The sequence below is a fragment of the Callithrix jacchus genome, chromosome 10, assembly GCF_049354715.1.
Source record: "Callithrix jacchus isolate 240 chromosome 10, calJac240_pri, whole genome shotgun sequence".
In the NCBI taxonomy this organism is placed as follows: Eukaryota; Metazoa; Chordata; class Mammalia; order Primates; family Cebidae; genus Callithrix; species Callithrix jacchus.
In genome coordinates, this window is record NC_133511.1 from 112324433 (window position 1) to 112344099 (window position 19667).

General features: G+C 48.0%; 2 protein-coding genes across 64 annotated transcripts in view; both read left to right on the top strand.

The window, feature by feature from the left end:
* Positions 1-3309, top strand: part of NR1H3 (nuclear receptor subfamily 1 group H member 3) — an 18808-nt gene extending 15499 nt beyond the window's left edge. For 11 of the 14 annotated variants that reach the window (XM_035262606.3, XM_035262604.3, XM_035262605.3 and 8 more), the window contains 3 exons: positions 2405-2518; positions 2738-2832; positions 3027-3309. In XM_035262606.3, the coding sequence (XP_035118497.2) occupies positions 2405-2518; positions 2738-2832; positions 3027-3173 (356 nt within the window). In that variant the 3' untranslated portion in view covers positions 3174-3309. Of the gene's footprint in view, positions 1-2404; positions 2592-2737; positions 2833-3026 lie in introns of all 14 variants that reach the window. The other 3 variants (XM_009008046.5, XM_078340984.1, XM_035262602.3) reach the window with 2 other exon arrangements.
* A 1270-nt stretch (positions 3310-4579) lies between these two features.
* The window catches only part of MADD (MAP kinase activating death domain), a 55848-nt gene continuing 40760 nt past the window's right edge, over positions 4580-19667 (top strand). For all 50 annotated transcript variants that reach the window (XM_009008060.5, XM_009008078.5, XM_054240841.2 and 47 more), the window contains exons 1-12: positions 4580-4678; positions 8295-8444; positions 8997-9593; positions 10340-10643; positions 11172-11303; positions 12900-13013; positions 13747-13827; positions 16659-16837; positions 17481-17716; positions 17918-18074; positions 19274-19377; positions 19469-19659. In XM_009008060.5, coding sequence (XP_009006308.2) covers positions 8383-8444; positions 8997-9593; positions 10340-10643; positions 11172-11303; positions 12900-13013; positions 13747-13827; positions 16659-16837; positions 17481-17716; positions 17918-18074; positions 19274-19377; positions 19469-19659 — 2157 coding nt within the window. In that variant the 5' untranslated portion in view covers positions 4580-4678; positions 8295-8382. The remainder of the gene's footprint in view (positions 4679-8294; positions 8445-8996; positions 9594-10339; positions 10644-11171; positions 11304-12899; positions 13014-13746; positions 13828-16658; positions 16838-17480; positions 17717-17917; positions 18075-19273; positions 19378-19468; positions 19660-19667) is intronic.

Below are 19667 nucleotides of genomic sequence, written 5' to 3' on the forward strand. Positions count from 1 at the left end.
AATCCCAGCACTTTGGGAGACTGAGATGGGCAGAACATGAGGTCAGGAGTTCAAGACCAGCCTGGCCAACATGGTGAAATCCCATCTCTACTAAAATACAAATATTAGCCGAGTGTGGTGGCACATGCCTGCAATTCCAGCTACTTGGGAAGCTGAGGCAGGAGAATCCCTTGAACCTGGGAGGTGAAGGTTGCAGTGAGCCAAGACTCCAGCCTGAGCCAAGACTCCAGCCTGAGACTCTGTCTTAAAAAAAAAGAATATGGGGCTTGCTGCCAGGTGCGGTGCAATAGCTCACACCTGTAATCCCAGCACTTTGGGAGGCTGAGGTGGGCAGATCATTTGAGGTCAGCAGTTAAAGACCAGACTGGCCAACTTTGTAAAACCCTTTCTCTTCTAAAAATAGAAAAATTAGCTGGGTGTGGTGGCACACGCTTGTGGTCTCAGCTACGTGGGAGGCTGAGGCAGGAGAATCGCTTGAACCCAGGAGGCCGAGGTTGCAGTGAGCAGAGATCGAGCCACTGCACTCCAGCCTGGGTGGCAGAGCAAAACTCTGTCTCAAAAAAAAAATAAAAAACAAAAGAAAATGGGGCCTGCCCATTAAATGGACTAACATACACTTGATAAGCATCAGGGTGAAAGTACAGGAAATGACTAACCAAGAAGTCTTGAATGGAAAAATGTAGCAGACGGTGGCTAAAGGAAATCTGACAAAGCCTGGGGAACAGTGTAGGGTGCAGAGAATCTGACAATGTGTATGAGAAAGTATTCTCTAGGTGTCATCACTTTAGATCACGGTTTGTTGCATTTTAGTCTTCTCAGCAGGAAGACTATTTCCATTAAAGAATCATTATTGGCTGGGCACGGTGGCTCACAGCTGTAATCCCAGCACTTTGGGAGGTCAAGGAGGGTAGATCACGAGGTCAAGAGATTGAGACCATCCTGGCCAACATGGTGATACCTGGTCTCTATTAAAAATACAAAAATTATCTGGGTGTGATGGCACATGCTTGTAATTCCAGCTACTCGGGAGGCTGAGGAAGGAGAATCACTTGAACCTGGGAGGCAGAAGTTGCAGTGAGCCGATATCGCACCAGTGCACTCCAGCCTAGTGACAGAGCGAGACTCTGTCTCAAAAAACATGAATTATTATTAGTTTTACAAACACTTATGTAGTGGTTACCATATATGCCACATATTTATGATAGGTACTATTATTATTATTTTTTTTTTTTGCCAATCAGTTTGAGCTTATAAGGTTGCTCAGGTTAGCCTTGAACTCATGATCTCGCCTTCGCAAACACCACGACCTCCGGTGGGAGCCATTTTGGACCCCAATAGGTACTATTATTATTCCCATTTTACAGATGGGAAAACCAAAGCCCAGAGAGGTTAAATAACTTCTTCGTAAGTGGCAGAGCCACGACTCAACCCCACACAGTCTGGCACCAGAGTCTCACCCACGCTGCAGTATTCCCTCTAGGATGTGATATATGAAATGTGTCTCTGGTATTCAAATAAGTAATGCCAGTTAAAAATAGTTTTGTTTTGTTTTTTTGTTCTTTGAAGCAAGGTTTTACTCTGTCGCCCAGGCTGAATACAGTGGTGATCACGGCTCGATGCAGCCTTGACCTTCCGGGCTCAAGTGATCCTCCTGACTCAGCTTTGAGTAGCTAGGACTACAGGTGTGAGTCACTGTGCCCTGCTGAAAACGGAATCTTTTTTTTTTTTCCATTTTGGAGCTGGAGTCTTGCTCTGTCACCCAGGCTGGAGTGCAGTAGCACAATCTCAGCTCACTGCAACCTCCACCTCCCAGATTCAAACAATTCTCCTGCCTCAGCCTCGCAAGTAGCTGGGACCACAGGTGCCCAGCTAATTTTTGTATTTTTAGTAGAGACGGGGTTTCACTGTGTTGCCCAGGCTGGTCTCAAACTACTGAGCTCAGGTAATCCGACCACCTTGTGCTGGGATTATAGCCATGAGCCACCGTTCCGGGCCTTTTTTTTTTTTTAATACGGAATCTTGGTCTGTCACCCAGGCTGGAGTGCAGTGGAGTGATCTTGGCTCACTGCAACCTCCGCCTCCCAGGTTCAAGTGATTCTCCTGCCTCAGCCTCCCGAGTAGCTGAGATTACAGGCACCTGTGACCACGCCTGGCTAGTTTTTGTATTTTTAGTAGATATGAGGTTTTGCCATGTTGGCCAGGTTGGTCTGGAACTCCTAACCTCAGGTGATCCACCCACCTTGGTTTCCCAAAGTGCTGGGATTACAGGCTTGAGCCACCATGCCTGGCCCTCTGTAGACTTCTTACTGAGTTCCTAGTAGTTCCCTAAGGCAAGGCCTTAGAGGAGAGAAGGAAGTTTCTGCTGCTCCTGTCACAGGCATCAGCCTCCCTTCTTCCTCCCCAGGGCTGCAAGTGGAATTCATCAACCCCATCTTCGAGTTCTCCAGGGCCATGAATGAGCTGCAACTCAATGATGCCGAGTTTGCTTTGCTCATTGCCATCAGCATCTTCTCTGCAGGTGTGGAGGAGGGGCAATGGGAAACTGCAAGAGACTTGCACCAAGGAGGGCTGCAGGACCACAGGAATCAAGGGTGGGTTGGGAGGGTGGAGGCATTTGCTGTGTTATTTTGGGATGGGAGAGGTTGGCTGGAGCACATCTCTATTTTTTGGTTGCAATTTGGGGTATGGATCTGGACCCTGGCCAGACCTGCTCCTCAACTCTCTTGGTGACCCATAGACCGGCCCAACGTACAGGACCAGCTCCAGGTAGAGAGGCTGCAGCACACATATGTGGAAGCCCTGCATGCATACGTCTCCATCCACCATCCCCATGTGAGTCTCCCTTTGGTGCCCTTTTTCCTCCTTTCCACGTACAAGCCCGTTCCCTGGCATACCCGCTTTCCCTTCAAGAACTACTCTGACCACATGATGTGCAGACAATTCACCTCTCCCACGATTCCCCCACCTTTGCCTCACTTCCCTGGGGACAGGCAAAAGCTGTGCTTGAATCTGTCTTCTTTCCCCAGGACCGACTGATGTTCCCACGGATGCTGATGAAACTGGTGAGCCTCCGGACCCTGAGCAGCGTCCACTCAGAGCAAGTGTTTGCACTGCGCCTGCAGGACAAGAAGCTCCCACCGCTGCTCTCTGAGATCTGGGATGTGCACGAATGACTGTTCTTTCCCCATAGTCTTCTGTTTTCTGGGCCGGATGGCTGAGGCTCAGTGGCTGTCTCCTAGAAATGAAACCGACTGAGAAGGGCAAACATTCCTGGGAGCTGGGCAAGGAGATTAAAAAAGAGTCAGAGGGTTTGGAGTTTTGTGGCTGCTGAGTACTGAGGTGCCCACTAACGCTTTGCTGTGTCTGAAGACCACATTGACCCCACAAACGGATGGGCCTGGGGGCCACTTTGCACAAGGTTCTCCAGGGCCCTGCCCATCCTGCCTCCACCACTTCCTGTTTTCCCCACAAGGCCCCAAGAAAAATTCTCCACCGTCACTCTGTGATATGGCCATAAATGCCTCAGGGCCGCCTCACTGATAGGCCTGGTACTGTTTGAACAGGAAGATCAAAATGAATACAAAATGAGAGAAGCCAATTTCTGGATTGGGGGTGGGGACACGGTAGTAGAGGAGGAAGCCTATGATCTTTAGGAACCACCTCCAAGCCAGAGGAAGGAGACTCCTAAGTGACAGCCCTGGCCGTGAGAGAGGGCCTCTTCTTACTAACCCCCACTGCGCCAAATGGGTAAATGGGATGCAGAGGCTTAGGCACGCCCTTCCCCTGTTGGGATCCAGGTGGGATCCGGTTGCGTTTCTGCGGGAAAGTAGGAAGTGTTGTATTTCAGAGCTAAGACCTCGGGGTGCACCTCACGTGAGTGTGTAGCATGCCTTAGTTTTTCCTTTGGCATATGAAAAAGACACAACCTGAAAGACACAGTGCCCAGTTTCGGCCCCCAGACCCCGTATCATGAGGAGAAGAGCCGTGCGGCCGCGAGGAGGCTGTCCTGCGGCTGGCTGGCCTCGGGAAGGAACTAGACTCCATCTCCCAGGGGGCGCCGCGGCGCTGCCACGCCCCCTCCTTGCGCGCGCGCGGTGGAGGTAACCGCGGCCGCGCGCCCCGCTGCGCCCCCGTCGCCCAGGATTGGTAGGCTCCGCCGCGCGACAGCCGGCTACCCAGCCCGGGCGCCGGGCACCGCCAAAACGCGTGAGGGGGGGAGCTGGAGGATGGGGAGGTTCTCAGGAAGTCTCAGGAGTCGATTATCTTGCGAAGTCACTTTCAGAGGAATCCACAATTTGTCGAAACGGGCGCTATGACCCCGTAAGACGAAAGTCTCCCTGAGCAACCCAAACAGAAGGTACTGCTGTGTGTCCTCCCCTTGGCACGCGTCGGTGCTGGGCCGGCCCGGCGCGCCCTCCCGCGCCCATGGGCGCCCGGCTAGGTGTGTGCGCAGCCGCTGTCTCCCGAGGTCGGTCCCGCCCCGCGGCGCTGCGCTCCGCTCCGCACCGCCCCGACCCCCCGGGCTGAATGGTACGGTCCTGCCCCGGCTCCCCCCACGCCCGCACCCCGCGCGTGTGGTGCGCGCCCCCAGGTGCAGACACGGAACTGGCGCCCGCTCGGAGCGGCGCCGCGCGGGGGACATCGGGCCGGGCCTGGCCAGTCCCTCGGAGCTCGGGAGGTAGGAGAGTCCGGGCCGGTGGGGGTCCTGGGCGAGCGTCTGGGGACTCGGCGCGGGAGATGGGCTCTGAGAGGACACCGCGGCTGTTGAAGGAAGGGGGTCTCTGAGGATGCTCTGGGGGAGTGTGAAAGGGCGTGGGACGCGGGTCCGCAGAGGAGGGGGCGGGGCCGGGACTGGGGGCGCCCGGGCCGCAGAAGGGGCTCGGGCTGCGGTGCTCGGTTCCTGCTGGGCGGTGCGGGTGCGGGCGCGGGTTCGGGTTTGGGTTCGGGTTCGGGTTGGGGCGAGGGCGGGGGAGAACTGTCCAGCAGGTGAGGGGGCGGGCAGAGCTGGCTAGCCCCGGGGCCCGAGCTCACACAGCACTTGTCGGGTACGCGTGTGCGTGTGCTCGCGTGAGCCTTATTTTTGGCTAGAATTTGAAGAACCACGTTCGATTCTAAAAAAAAAAAAAAAATTGTTTTTCCTTTTAAATTTGTTGTTTCAAAATTGACTTCCTGGGGAGTGAAAACACCATTTCATCTTTTTGCAGTCGCTCTCCTCCCTATCCTGGTGTATCATCTACCTTCTTCCACCTTTCCCTGCCCTCCCCTTTTCCCCAACCCTGCCAAGTGCCAGCCTCTTTGCTCCAGTTCTCCCGCACGCTGGACCAGTCTGTGCTGATGAGCTTGCAAGGTCAATGCCTGGGGAGGGAGAAGAGGGGAGGAGAGCCTGCTGTTTTGCTCACGTCAGCAGAGATGTCATATCGTTCTCTGGTTCCTGTGGTTTTACTATGAGATCCTGTCCAAAACGAGGGAAGGGTTGGTTAGCATGGCCATTTTGGCTGAAAAGGCATAGATAACCTAAAAGTTGGTGAATCCTAAATCTACCTCTGGGTGGAGCGGAGGGTGATGTCGGACTTCAGCAGATAGGTATGCATTTTGAGCTTGATGCTTTTGGAATGCATGAAGATAGGAGCTAGAGGCTATACGTTAGTAAATATGGTTGAGGCAAGAAGCAGTCTGAGCCTCGTTGGTTGTGAAGACACAGTGTGAGTTGTGGGTGATGTTAGAGGAGTCAGAGGTGTTAGTCTTTGTGGGGAGGGGAGAGAGGAGAGAATGAGAAGAAATCTTGGTTATCTTTGCAATCTGAATCTGAACGCAGTAGCTGCTGATCAGATATGAATTCTGGCTCAAAATCTTTCCTACCACCCGTAACTAGAATAGTAAGATCTCAGGGTCCTTGTGGCTCTGGAAGGTGATGAGGACTGTGAAAGACATTAGTTTCATCAGATAGTTCTTAATGGAGAGGGGCTGAGATCTCACCAAGGCTAGAGAGGCCTGACACCTGCTCTCTTAGTAGGAGGTGCTTCAGGCCTGATGTTTGAGATTTTGCCTGGAGAGGGCTCCTGGTTTTCAATGTAAACCCAGATTGCAAGGTTTAGCCTGGAGGTAGTCTTCTGTAAATTCTGTTTTACTTTAAGATACTTTGGCTTTTACTCTAGTCATCTCTACATAATTCTTTTTTTTAATCCTGTGACAGATTAACTACATAATTCTTTATTAGAACAAATTATGCTTTTTACTTATAGCCTATTTCATTTCTCTGTTTTTCTCCCCCTTTCACTCTGCTCAGGAGGAGCTGAGCGCAGCTCTGTTATGGTGCCCCACCTCCTGCAGTTTGCTCACAACTCTGTTGCAGTTGGGAGAACTAAGGGACTGTTTGGGTTCCTGAAGCAGTGGTGATGCCTAGAAATGAATATATGGTGTGCTCGGAAACCTGGTGGTGTAGAGATATCACTATCAAAAGCCAGAATTAGGGCAAAGTAGGAACTACTGACAGTTGAGGAAGAAGATAACCTAATTCTTAGCAGGCACCGTCAATGGGAGAGGTGTCTCTAGGTTCAAGGAGAATAAATTGTTGTGGGCCTTGGCCGACTCTGGAGTAGCAGCTGCTAGCACTGTGCGGTCACCAAGCAGGGGAGGGGCTGTGGCTCTGCTATAAATAGAGCTGGGAGCCAGAGTCGCTATGGAGATAAGACTGAATCCTATTACCTGCAGGTCCTCTATTGGGAGCTAGGGAAAAGAGGAAGCAGTATTTTGAGGATTTGAGAGGTATGGCAAATAAGTCCTGTTTATCATTAGGTAGGGGAGAAGAAAGAACTACTCATTACCTGAACCAGGGTAGGGCCTTAAGCATCCAGGGAATGTGTATGTCTGTATATATGGGAGTGCCTGCAGCAGCAGGTGATGGAGTAGGGTGTGTGTGTGTGTGTGTGTGTGTGTGTATACTGTGATGGGAGTCTCTCTGTGTGCAATGAACAGGGCCTTAGTAAGGCCACATGCAGAGCACAGAGGTAGAATCCTGGAACACTAGGAATATGAGAAATGAACTTCTGCTTGTAGAAGAAATAGCCATGCTAGAAATAGCCCTGCAGTGGGGTAAAACGTTTTATTTAGAGAAGTGTATAGACTTAACAGGAAATAAATTATAATTAAGACCATGAAAGCCTTTCCTAATTTTAGAACATAGTTTAGACATTTCTCTGAGCACCTCTCCCTGCCCTTGCAGAAATTCTAGTTCTAGTTCTAGTTCTGCCTCTAATTCATGGCCTCTGTAATGTATAGTAGGACAAGGACTCATCTGTATGTATTGGATTACTGATTCTGAGCCTGAGATTAGAATAGAGGAGAATGACTATGATTCAGCACCAAGGGCAGAGCTAGTAGCAGTAGCCTCTGGGCTCCTTTCTTGCCTGAAGAGGGGAGAAAAGTGGTTCAGATGAGGCAGTTGGGGCATGGACATTTTCATTTGCAATCACGTGAGGTAGAATAGCCAGCTGTTGTTATTGTCTGAGCACATCTCACTAGGCAGTCTATATGGTAGTTTCACATTAAGCTGAATGCATTTTGTTCAAACAGAATAACTAGCTTTCCATCTAGACCTAGAAGTGCAGATGAGTGCTGGTTGAGGAGTCTGGTTTGATCCTGATCCACCCTGTGGGGTCCTGAGAGTGACTTCAATTTTTGTTGTCATAATGGCTAAATGACTGAGTCCAGATTAGATGGCCTAGGGTCTTTTTCAGAAACAGAGCCCCAGGGGTTAAGCTGAAAATGAAGTTGTTGCTAGGGATAGGTAGGTTAGCTATTATTTGTCTACTTTTTTAAAATTTATAATGGAGTCTCACCCTGTCACCCAGGCTGGAGTGCAGTGGTGCAGTCTCAGCTCATTGCAGCCTCTATCTCCTGGGTTCAAGCGATTCTCGTGCCTCAGCCTCACAAGTAGCTAAGATTACAGGCATGTGCCACCACACCTGCCTAATTTTTTTGTATTTTTGGTAGAGATGGAGTTTTGCCATGTTGGACAGGCTGGTCTTGAACTCCTGACCTTAGGTAATCCTACTGCCTTGGCCTCCCAAAGTGCTGGGATTACAGGCATGAGCCACTGTGCCTGGCCTATCTACTTCTTGACATTTGCTTGTGAGCTCAGAAGCCTAGACACAAGGCTAGGCACATGTCAAGTTCTCCTACCATTAGTATGAAAGCAGAAGACCTTCTAACCTCTGCCCTGGTGGGGAAGAAGTTGAGAGGGATGAGTCCCTTAGGCATAGCAGTGGATCTTATCAGTACTTTTTTCCTGTTAGACTTCAGTTTTCAGAATTCCTCCTGGGAATGCTGACTCCTTGCTTCGTGCCCAGATGCTTCTCTGAGATGGACTGATGAATTGGAACCATGGTGCAAAAGAAGAAGTTCTGTCCTCGGTTACTTGACTATTTAGTGATCGTAGGGGCCAGGTAATCTAGAAATTTACTTTTGTCTTAATGTCTGGGATAGCCAAAAAACTTGGATTTTCCACGTTGCTTTGCATAGCTCATCTTCCCCTGTTGTTTTACCCTGTGGGGAGCATTGGAGCCAGTAGGGAAAACAACATAGATGCATTGAAAGCAAAACCCTTCTCTTAACTAACATCTTCCTGATGTCAAGCAAACGTACTCTTTATTCCTCAGTTTTCTTATTTTGGAAAAGGAGAAGTACATTATAAGTTCCTTCTCTGTGTATGCTCTTTTGGTAGTTTATTAGCTAATTCACTTTAAAGGGTGTTAATCATCTTGAGGTGTTAGTGATATTTTTATGGCTGAAATCTCACCTTTGTTTCAGAATAGTGCCTTCATGACAGTATAGACTTCTCTTAGCCGGCAGCTCTATGTGGCAGACAGCACCCATGTTTTCCAGGGTGTTTCAGTTAGGTTACTTTATCCCAAACAGCATCTTGAGCTTTATTTGTTGGCTGTGGTTAAAATGTGATACCCCATTCAGGCTGCTGAATGTGTCTTTATGTTCTTCAGGCACCCGAGCAGTGATAGTGTGGCCCAGACTCCTGAATTGCTACGGCGATACCCATTAGAGGACCACGCTGAGTTTCCCCTGCCCCCGGATGTAGTGTTCTTCTGCCAGCCTGAGGGCTGCCTCAGTGTGCGGCAGCGGCGCATGAGCCTTCGGGATGATACCTCTTTCGTCTTCACCCTCACTGACAAGGACACTGGAGTCACACGATATGGCATCTGTGTTAACTTCTACCGCTCCTTCCAAAAGCGAATCCCTAAGGAGAAGGGGGAAGGTGGGGCAGGGTCCCGTGGGAGGGAAGGAACCCGTGCCACCTGTGCCTCAGAAGAGGGTGGCACCGAGAGTTCAGAGAGTGGCTCATCCCTGCAACCTCCCAGTGCCGACTCCACCCCTGATGTGAACCAGTCTCCTCGGGGCAAACGCCGGACCAAGGCGGGGAGCCGCTCCCGAAACAGTACTCTCACATCCCTGTGTGTGCTCAGTCACTACCCTTTCTTCTCCACCTTCCGAGAGTGTCTGTATACCCTCAAGCGCCTGGTGGACTGCTGTAGCGAGCGCCTGCTGGGCAAGAAACTGGGCATCCCTCGAGGTGTACAAAGGTACAGCTTGCTGCTGATGCCCGACAGAGGGGAAGCATTTAGAGATTCCATGTAGCTGATCTTTGAGGGGCATAGGAAATTTCCTCTACAGCTCAAGGTACTTCAGACCTGTTTAAGCATATTTCGATAAAAAGATATTTAAATCTTTTTTTTTTTTTTGGAGACAGAGTCTTGCTCTGTTGCCCAGTCTGGAATGCAGTGGTACGATCCCGGCTTACTGCAACCTCTGCCTCCTGGGTTCAAGTGATCCTTCTGCCTTAACGTCCCGAGTAGCTGGGATTACAAGTGCGCACCACCACATTCAGCTAATTTTAGTATTTTTAGTAGAGATGGGGTTTCACCGTGTTGGCCAGGCTGGTCTCAAATGCCTGACCTCAGGTGGTCCATCCGCCTTGACCTCCCAAAGTGCTGGCATTACATGGCTGAGCCACCTCACCCGGCCAAGAGTTCATCTTTACTAAGCAAAAGACTGCTGCAGAGTTAGACCTTCCAAAATTGTGTTTGGAGTAGTGCTCAAGAATCTGATGTTTAACGGTGGTCAGGACAGTAAGTCTTACCCAACGTATATTTTCATACTTGTTGTCATTCTATATACCTTCTGGTTCTATCTGAGCTCAGAGACTGGGCTTTCCTAACGATGCTCCTTTTCCTGCTGTCATCGTTACAGCCTCTATGGTGATACTGGGTTGCAGTGGGGTATCAGTTCCTGATGCTAATGTGTCTGATTCCTGCTGTCTGCTTCTCAGGGACACCATGTGGCGGATCTTTACTGGATCACTGCTGGTAGAGGAGAAGTCAAGTGCCCTTCTGCATGATCTTCGAGAGATTGAGGCCTGGATTTATCGATTGCTGCGTTCCCCAGTACCCGTCTCTGGGCAGAAGCGAGTAGACATCGAAGTCTTACCCAAGGATCTCCAGCCAGCTCTGACCTTTGCTCTTCCAGACCCATCTCGATTCACCCTAGTGGATTTCCCACTGCACCTTCCCTTGGAACTTCTGGGTGTAGACGCCTGTCTCCAGGTGCTAACCTGCATTCTGTTAGAGCACAAGGTGAGAGGCCAGCTTCCTAGATCTTTCTAGGGGAGGAATTCTTAGATATGCCAGTGGCCAGACCATAAGCTCTTGGAGGACAGGGACTATATCTTTTTCATCTTTGTGTCTTCAGGAGGTAACATGATGCCTGGTATACAGCAGGTATTCCTTAGATGTGGGTTGAATTAAGATACTGGTATCATATGGGACGTGTTCAGAGGATTTACCATTCATAGGGCTTATCCTTAACTGTACTGACCTAATTCTTTGGAAATATCAGTAGTTCTGTTTCAGTGAGTTGTCCTGGGATGGGCATTACAAGAACTAGGAAGGTAAGGGAGTGATTTACATATTTCAGGTGAGGGAGGATCACCATTGTGCCTGGGTTGGGACGTGGCAGGCGTGGTGGGGCAGGGGGCAGTGGGAGAGACAAAGCTGGAGCTGTAGGTATGGTGAAGTGGAAACCAAATTGTAATGTTGGAAGCTATTTTCTTGTAAACCTTATTTTATGTTTTGGAGTGATTCTTATGGGATGGGTCATGACAGGTGGTGCTCCAGTCCCGAGACTACAATGCACTCTCCATGTCTGTGATGGCATTCGTGGCAATGATCTACCCACTGGAGTATATGTTTCCTGTCATCCCGCTGCTTCCCACCTGCATGGCATCAGCAGAGCAGGTGAGTCTCAAGGCGTCTTCCGGCTTTGTCACCTTTGTCTTCCTGAGGGAGGAGACCCAATGCCCAAAGAAGTTGCAAGTCAGTGCTGGTTCTTAATCCTTTTTTTTTTTGAGACGGAGTTTCGCTCTTGTTACCCAGGCTGGAGTGCAATGGCGCGATCTCAGCTCACCGCAACCTCCGCTCACCGCAACCTCCGCCTCCTGGGTTCAGGCAATTCTCCTGCCTCAGCCTCCTGGGTAGCTGGGATTACAGGCACACGCCACCATGCCCAGCTAATTTTTTGTATTTTTAGTAGAGATGAGGTTTCACCATGTTAACCAGGATGGTTTCAATCTCTTGACCTCATGATCCACCTGCCTCAGCCTCCCAAAGTGCTGGGGTTACAGGCGTGAGCCACCGCGCCCGGCTCTTAATCCTTTATTATAACTTAACTTGTCTGCAAAATCTGACTGATTTGAACTGATCTGGTGGCAAAACTTATGCTATTTGTAGTTTTTATTTATCACAATAAATGTTAATGACTATAGGCTACTGGCTACCCTGCTGCAGGTGTTACATAATACAGTAGTTCCTTCTTATCTGTGGAGGATACATTTCGACCCCCCAGCGGATGCCTCAAACCATAGATAGCTTTTTTCTATACATACATAGCAATGATACAGTTTAGTTTAGGCACAGTAAGAGGTTAACAACTTCTCTTTGGGCATATATTTGGGGTTTTTTGGATACAGAGTCTCCCTCTGTCACCCTCTGTCACCTCTGTCAGGCTAGAGTACAGTGGCCTGATCTCGGCTCACTGCAACCTCCACCACCTGGGTTCAAGTGATTCTCCTGCCTCAGCCTCCTGAGTAGCTGGGATTACAGGCACTGCCACCATGCTTGGCTAATTTTTAGTAGAGGCGGGGTTTCACCATGTTGGCCAGGCTGGTCTTGAACTCTTGACCTTAGTTAATCAACTTCCTGTCTCAGCTTCCCAAAGTTCTGGGATTACAGTGGTGAGTCACTGCGCCCAGCCTCTGTGGGCATATATTTGGCTTCTCTTTGGTGTATCCCAGTTGCTAGCATCAGTACCCTTGTGCTTTGGGGCCATTGTTAAGTAAAATAAAGGTTACTTGAACACAAACTCTGACATCGTTGCTCTGATAACCGAGATGGCTACAGGCAGGTCACATATACAGCATGGATATGCTGGACACAGGGATGATTCATGTCCGGTTGGGACAGAGCAGGACAGCATGAGATTTCATCATGCTTCTCAGAACTATTGTCTTCGACTTCAGATATGATCAAGCTGCAGTTTTTAATTTATGAATTGTTCATTTCTGAAATTTTCCATTTAATATTTTCAGAGTGCAGATTATCTCAGGTAACTGGAATAACAAAGTGAAATTGTGGATAAGGAATACTGTATACAAAAAAATGCACCATATTACCTTTTAAAAAATCTGAAAAATTCTGAATTTTCAAATACATCTGGCCTCAAGGGTTTTGGAAGAGGGATTGTATCTGCATATCCTTATCTGGAAGAATCCTGACTTGATAAGTGCTCGTGATAGGTTTTGTCTTTGTTTCTCACCTTCTTTATCACTTCCACAGCTGCTGTTGGCTCCAACCCCGTACATCATTGGGGTTCCTGCCAGCTTTTTCCTCTACAAACTGGACTTCAAAATGCCTGATGACGTATGGCTAGTGGATCTGGACAGCAACAGGGTGAGGTTCCTGGCTGAGGCACTGCAGAATCTAGAGCAGGATTGCGTTCTAGACCAATCCTGGAATATCTGTTTTTCTTGATTCCTTTTAGGAAGGTCCTAGGTTGTTGGATAGTTTCTTTTGTGAGACTTATTGAAACAGTTTTTTTTAAAACAGTTTTTTAAAAAATGCTCCTTTTACTTTTTTGGCCAAATAAGCCCTTGGTTAGGTCTCAGAGAATTACAGGTTTTATTTTTTCCAGAATTAAGAGCCCCCCCGACCCTGTATTCTCCAAGAGCAGTCAGGCAGTTGTGATCTAAGGACCATTACATGTGGTATAGATCATCTCATAATGGTTTCCCTGGGATATAGTTTCCAGTAAGAAACTGTCTTTCAGTGCGGACTTAATGAATTATATGAACATTTTACAGTGTGAGTACATTCAAACTTGGGTGGGAAGCCATTATGTGTGTTCATTGTAAAACTTAAAAAAAAAAAGTGTAAATAAAATAAGTGAAAAGGAAAACCATAATTCTGTTATCTAGAGATAATAACCAACAGTATTTAAGTATGTTTCTTTTCAGATGGATATGTATACCATATATGTGTGTGTACATATATCTTATTGTGCAGTTATGTAATGCGTATTCATTTATATAATAATATTGTATATACATCCTACTTATTCTTATATAAGTGAAATTCCTGAGCAGTAAATTCTAAGGTCTCATCTTTTATCATTTCTCCGGTGCAGGTGATTGCCCCCACCAATGCAGAAGTGCTGCCTATCCTTCCAGAACCAGAATCATTAGAGCTGAAAAAGCACTTAAAGCAGGTAGGTGAAGAATTAAGAAAGAAAGGGGAGTAATAGATGCTGTGGGATTGCTATCAGAAGACAACTATTCTCAGAGCCAGTTTCCTGTCCAACTTCAAGTGGCATAGACATTCTTCACCCTGGATAGGCTTAAGAAAAGGCCTGTCCCATGCTGGATGGAAGAGTGAATCTCAGAGTGTTTCTGATTCCAATTCATTGTATGCCTTACCATCTTCTAATGCTTATGGTGCTGTATAAAATAGCCCTCCACTTTCTGTTTCTTGTATGTGTGCCACTTTCTATGGCCTCAGAACATTTTCTCCATCTCGTTAGGTGGGCATTAGTGTGGACTGTCTGGCTACTCTTATATCATCTTCCAGAATTGATCCTGAGGTTCCTTTCTTCAAAAATTCCTTTCTTTGGCTGGGTGCGGTGACTCACGCCTGTCTATAATCCCAGCACTTTGGGAGGCCAAGGCAGGCGGATCACAAGGTCAGGAGTTTGAGACCAGCCTGACCAATATGGCAAAACCATACTCTCTCTACTAAAAATACAAAAATTAGCCAGCTGTGGTGGCAGGCACCTGTAGTCTCAGCTACTCTGGAGGCTGAGGCAGGAGAATTCGTTGAACCTGGGAGGTGGAGGTTGCAGTGAGCTGAGATCACGACACTGCACGCCAGCCTGGGCAACTGAGTGAGACTGTCTAAAAAACAAAACGAACAAACAAAAAAATTCTTTTCTTTGAGTAATCTCACATCCATTTTTTACTGATTGATTTTCTTCTTCCTCTGCATGCTGAACACAGTACCTGAAGGTAACACGTGACAAAGCTTCATTCCCTTCCGCTGCCTACTCTGTTCTGTAGGACCTCCAGTAGATACCACTGTGTTTATTTTTAGAAATCCCTGCTCAGTTAAAGGGCCTGTAGAAACCTTTTTCTGTGTTGTCAAAAGTACTTAGTAGATGCTGTGTTTGGGTTTAATTGCATCATTTTGTATCATTCCTCTCACCTCAGTTGCTTTATCACTGCTGTTATAATATGATACCTTGTTACTACAGAGTCTGGTGGGAATTTAAGTTCAGAAAGTTCTCTAACTGCCTTTACTTGCTGTGTTTTCAGTCTTGATGATTGCTTTAGTATGACTAATGGGATGCAAAATTGAATTATATTATATTTATGGAATTCCATATATGATATTAGTATATAGAATTATATTATATTTATTTAGAGTTGGAGTCCTGCTTTGTCACCAGGCTGGGGTGCAGTGGTGTGATCTCAGATCGCTGCAATCTCTGCCTTCCGGGTTCAAAAGACTCTCTTTCCTTAGCTTACCAAGTAGCTGGGATTACAAGCACACACCACCATGCCCAGCTAATTTGTTAGTATTTTTAGTGGAGATGGGGTTTCACCATGTTAGCCAGTCTGGTATTGAACTCCTGACTTCAGGTGATCTGCTCACATTGGCCTTGCAAAGTACTGGGGTTACAAATGTGAGCCACTGCATCTGGCTAGAATTATATTTAATTTTTTTATTTTTTATTTTTTTAGAATTATATTTTAAATGTTTGTAGGAGCTAAGATCCTTAGACTCATCGATCCTGTGTTCTAACCCCTGCTATTAAAAGTGTGGTTTGTGGACCAGCAAAATTAGTATCACCTGGACTTGTTAAAGTGCAGGATCACCGCAGGCAAATTGAATGGGGATCTGCATTTTAACAACCTCCCGGGTGATTCCTCACCTCACTGACATTTGAGACGCTCTGCTGCTCTTGACCAGTGGGCTTTACCCTGCCCCATGGAGTCTCTGAAGGGCTGATTTAGCTTGGAGGCCCTGAGCATGTGAGGCTCTGCTTTCTGTGTCTTTCAGAGCAGCTGTTTTCAAAATCCATTCTATGTATTTTCACATAGATTCCAATTTTTAAAAACATTTAATGACTAATAATTTTTTTTAGGTGGGAGTGGAGTCTTGCTCTGTTTCCCAGGCTGGGGTGCAGTGGTGTGATCTCAGCTCCACCTCCTGGGTTCAAGCACTTCTCCTGCCTCAGCCTTCTGAGTAGCTGGGATTACAGGCACGTGCCACCATGCCCAGCTAATTTTTGTATTTTTTTCAGTAGAGATGGGGTTTCACCATGTTGGTCAGGCTGGTCTCGAACTCCTGATCTGGTGATCCGTCCACCTTGGCCTCCCAAAGTGCTGGGATTACAGGCATGAGCTGCCGTGCCCAGCCAATGACTAATAATTTTGAAAACTACTGTCCTGGACTTCAGATATGATCAGGTTGCCTTCAGCTAGGTTGTCTTAAGATGGAGAGCTACATAGTTCAGACTGTTCTCTTTTTTTGAGATGGGGTTTCAGTCTTGTTGCTCAGGCTAAAGTGCAGTGGTGCCATCTCGGCTCACTGCAACCTCCGCCTCCCTGGTTCATGCGATTATCCTGTCTCAGCCTCCCTAGTAGCTGGGATTAAATGTGCATGCCACCATGCTTGGCTAATTTTTGTATTTTTAGTAGAGATGGAGGTTCATCATGTTGGTCAGGCTGGACTCGAACTCCTGACCTCAGGTGATCCACCCACCTCAGCCTCCCAAAGTGCTGGGATTACAGGCATGAGCCATGGTGCCCAGCCAACTCAGACTGTTTTCTAAAGGCTGAAATATTTGGGCTTTTATTTCAGGGATGAAAGGTCTGAAGCAGGTTAACCATGATTTGCAAATTAGCACTGTTCTTTGTTGTAGAAATTTTTGACCAGAGAATAGGAGGTAGAAAACTTCAGGAAGGCTCTTTCTTTGGAGTTGAGATTGGCTAGCTCCCCAGGAATGTGCCTTGTATAAGGAATTTTCTTGTTGTTCTACAGGCCTTGGCCAGCATGAGTCTCAATACCCAGCCCATCCTCAATCTGGAAAAGTTTCATGAGGGCCAGGAGATCCCCCTTCTCTTGGGAAGACCTTCTAATGACCTGCAGTCCACACCCTCCACTGAATTCAACCCACTCATCTATGGCAATGATGTGGATTCTGTGGATGTTGCAACCAGGTAAGACCAAGCTGACTGTATAATCTTGAGTTCTTAAATTGATCTCTTTGCTCTCAGTGACCTTGGGGCAGACTATTTCCTGAACCAGGGTTTTTTCTTTGTTTTTGGGAGATGGTGTCTTTCTCTTGTTGGAGTGCAGTGGCACAGTCCCAGCTCACTTACAGCTTCCATCTCCTGATTTCAAGCGATTCTCCTGCCTAGGCCTCCTGAGTGCCCACCACCATTACTGGCGCCCACCACCACGTCCGGCTAATTTTTATACTTTTAGTAGAGACGGCATTTCACCATGTTGGCCAGTCTGGTCTTGAACTCCTGACTTCAGGTGATCCACCCGCCTTGGCCTCCCAAAGTGCTGGGATTACAGGCATGAGCCACCACACCCAGCCCAGGATTTCTGTATATATAAAGTATGTACCATAGTTGGTTGTTATTTTCTACCATAGTAAAAGCAAAGTGAAGAAAATAGTAAACCATGTGCTTAGAATGATGAGGGGGCTGATAATGCTTTAAGCTACCTCTCCCCTTGATGTTGGAAGCCTGTTAAATGATGGCTTTGGAAGGTGTTCTGAGACTTTGGATCATGGGAATCCTTATCCTACAGGACATGGGTCTCGAATTTTCTCATGATCTCCTTCTTCCCCAGGGTTGCCATGGTACGGTTTTTCAACTCTGCCAACGTGCTGCAGGGGTTTCAGATGCACACGCGTACCCTGCGCCTCTTCCCTCGGCCTGTGGTGGCTTTTCAAGCTGGCTCCTTTCTAGCCTCACGTCCCCGGCAGACTCCTTTTGCTGAGAAATTGGCCAGGACTCAGGCTGTGGAGTACTTTGGGGAATGGATCCTTAATCCCACCAATTATGCCTTTCAGCGAATTCACAACAGTGAGTCCACCTGCCCTCCACTCTGCTTTGCTCTGCCTTCTGCCTCTGTCTTCCTGATGGACTTTGCTTTTTCCTTTGCTAATCTTTGACCTTTCCCTTCTATCCTTGCTCTGCTTTAGACTTTTTCCTGCCTTTCTTTCAGGCGTTGCTTGCCTTTTCTTCCTTGCTGCTGACTCTCTGTTCTTTTCCCTCATGGGGTAGATATGTTTGATCCAGCCCTGATTGGTGACAAGCCAAAGTGGTACGCTCATCAGCTGCAGCCCATCCACTATCGCGTCTATGACAGCAATTCCCAGCTGGCTGAGGCCCTGAGTGTACCACCAGAGCGGGAATCTGACTCCGAACCTACTGATGATAGGTGAGCATCCTCAGAGCAGCAGTCAGGTTTTAAGGTGAAGAGGCTCTCACTAGCCTTTCTTTAGCACAGAGGAGGTAAACTCTCATAGGCTTCCCATATCAGTTTTTTTGTGTGCGTGTGACACTCTCACCGCTCTGTCGCCCTGGCTGGAGTGCAGTGATGTGATCTCAGCTCACTGTAACCGCTGCCTCCCAGGTTCAAGCGATTCTCCTGCCTCCACCTTCTGAGTAGCTGAGACTACAGGTCCCGCCACCTCACCTGGCTAATTTTTTTGTGTGTATATATATGTATATATATTTATTTTGAGATGGAGTCTCACTCTGTTGCCCAAGCTGGAGTGCAATGGCATGATCTCAGCTCACTGCAGCTTCTGCCTCCTGGGTTCAAGTGATTCTCCTGCCTCAGCCTCATGAGTAGCTGGGATTACAGGCATATGCCACCACACCCAGCTAATTTATTGTATTTTTAGTAGAGACAGGGTTTCACCGTGTTGGCCAGACTGGTCTCAGACTCCTGACCTCAAGTGATCTGCCTGCCTTGGTCTCCAGAAATGGTGGGATTATGGGCACGAGCCACTGTGCTCACTCAGCTACTTTTTTTTTTTTTTGAGACAGAGTCTTGCTCTCTTGCCCAGGCTGGAGTGCAGTGGTTCAATCTCAGCTCAATGCAGCCTCCGCCTCCTGGGTTCAAGCAATTCTCCTGCCTCAACCTCCTGAGTAGCTGGGACTACAGGTATATGCCACCACACTCAGCTAATTTTTTGTATTTTTAGTAGAGACGGGGTTTTACTGTGTTAACCAGGATGGTTTCAATCTCCTGACCTCATGATCTGCCCCTGTCGGCCTCCCAAAGTGCTGGGATTACAGGTGTGAGCCACCACTCCCAGCTGTGTCTGGCTACTTTTTGTATTTTTAGGAGAGATGGGGTTTTACCATGTTGGCCAGGCTGGTCTCAAACTACAGACCTCAGGTGATCCGCCCACCTTAGCCTCCCAGTCCTGAGATTACAGGTGTGAGCTACTGTGCCCAGCCTCCATATCAGTCTTTATGCTTTGATTGACTGTTTTTCTTGGTTTCTTATTTGATTTGTTCCCTGGCCTTGAGTTCGGAGTGCTCCCCCTTGTCAGTTTTCCTGGTGCTGATTGCAGGTCTTCTCCCTGTCCCTTTCTGTTTTGTTTTATATGTGCTTCCCTCCTGCAGTGGCAGTGATAGTATGGATTATGACAATTCAAGCTCTTCTTACTCTTCCCTTGGTGACTTTGTCAGTGAAATGATGAAATGTGACATTAATGGTGATACTCCCAGTAAGTGTGCTTGGGGAGATTGGCCAGCCCTGGGCAAGGGTTGGGGTCCAGGGATGGGGTGGTCTAAACCTGCCCCCTTGGGTTTTGGCAGATGTGGACCCTCTGACGCATGCAGCACTGGGGGATGCCAGCGAGGTGGAGATTGACGAGTTGCAGAACCAGAAGGAAGCAGAAGAGCCTGGCCCAGACAGTGAGAACTCTCAGGAAAACCCCCCACTGCGCTCCAGCTCCAGTACCACCGCCAGCAGCAGCCCCAGCACCATTATTCATGGAGCCAACTCTGTAAGTGA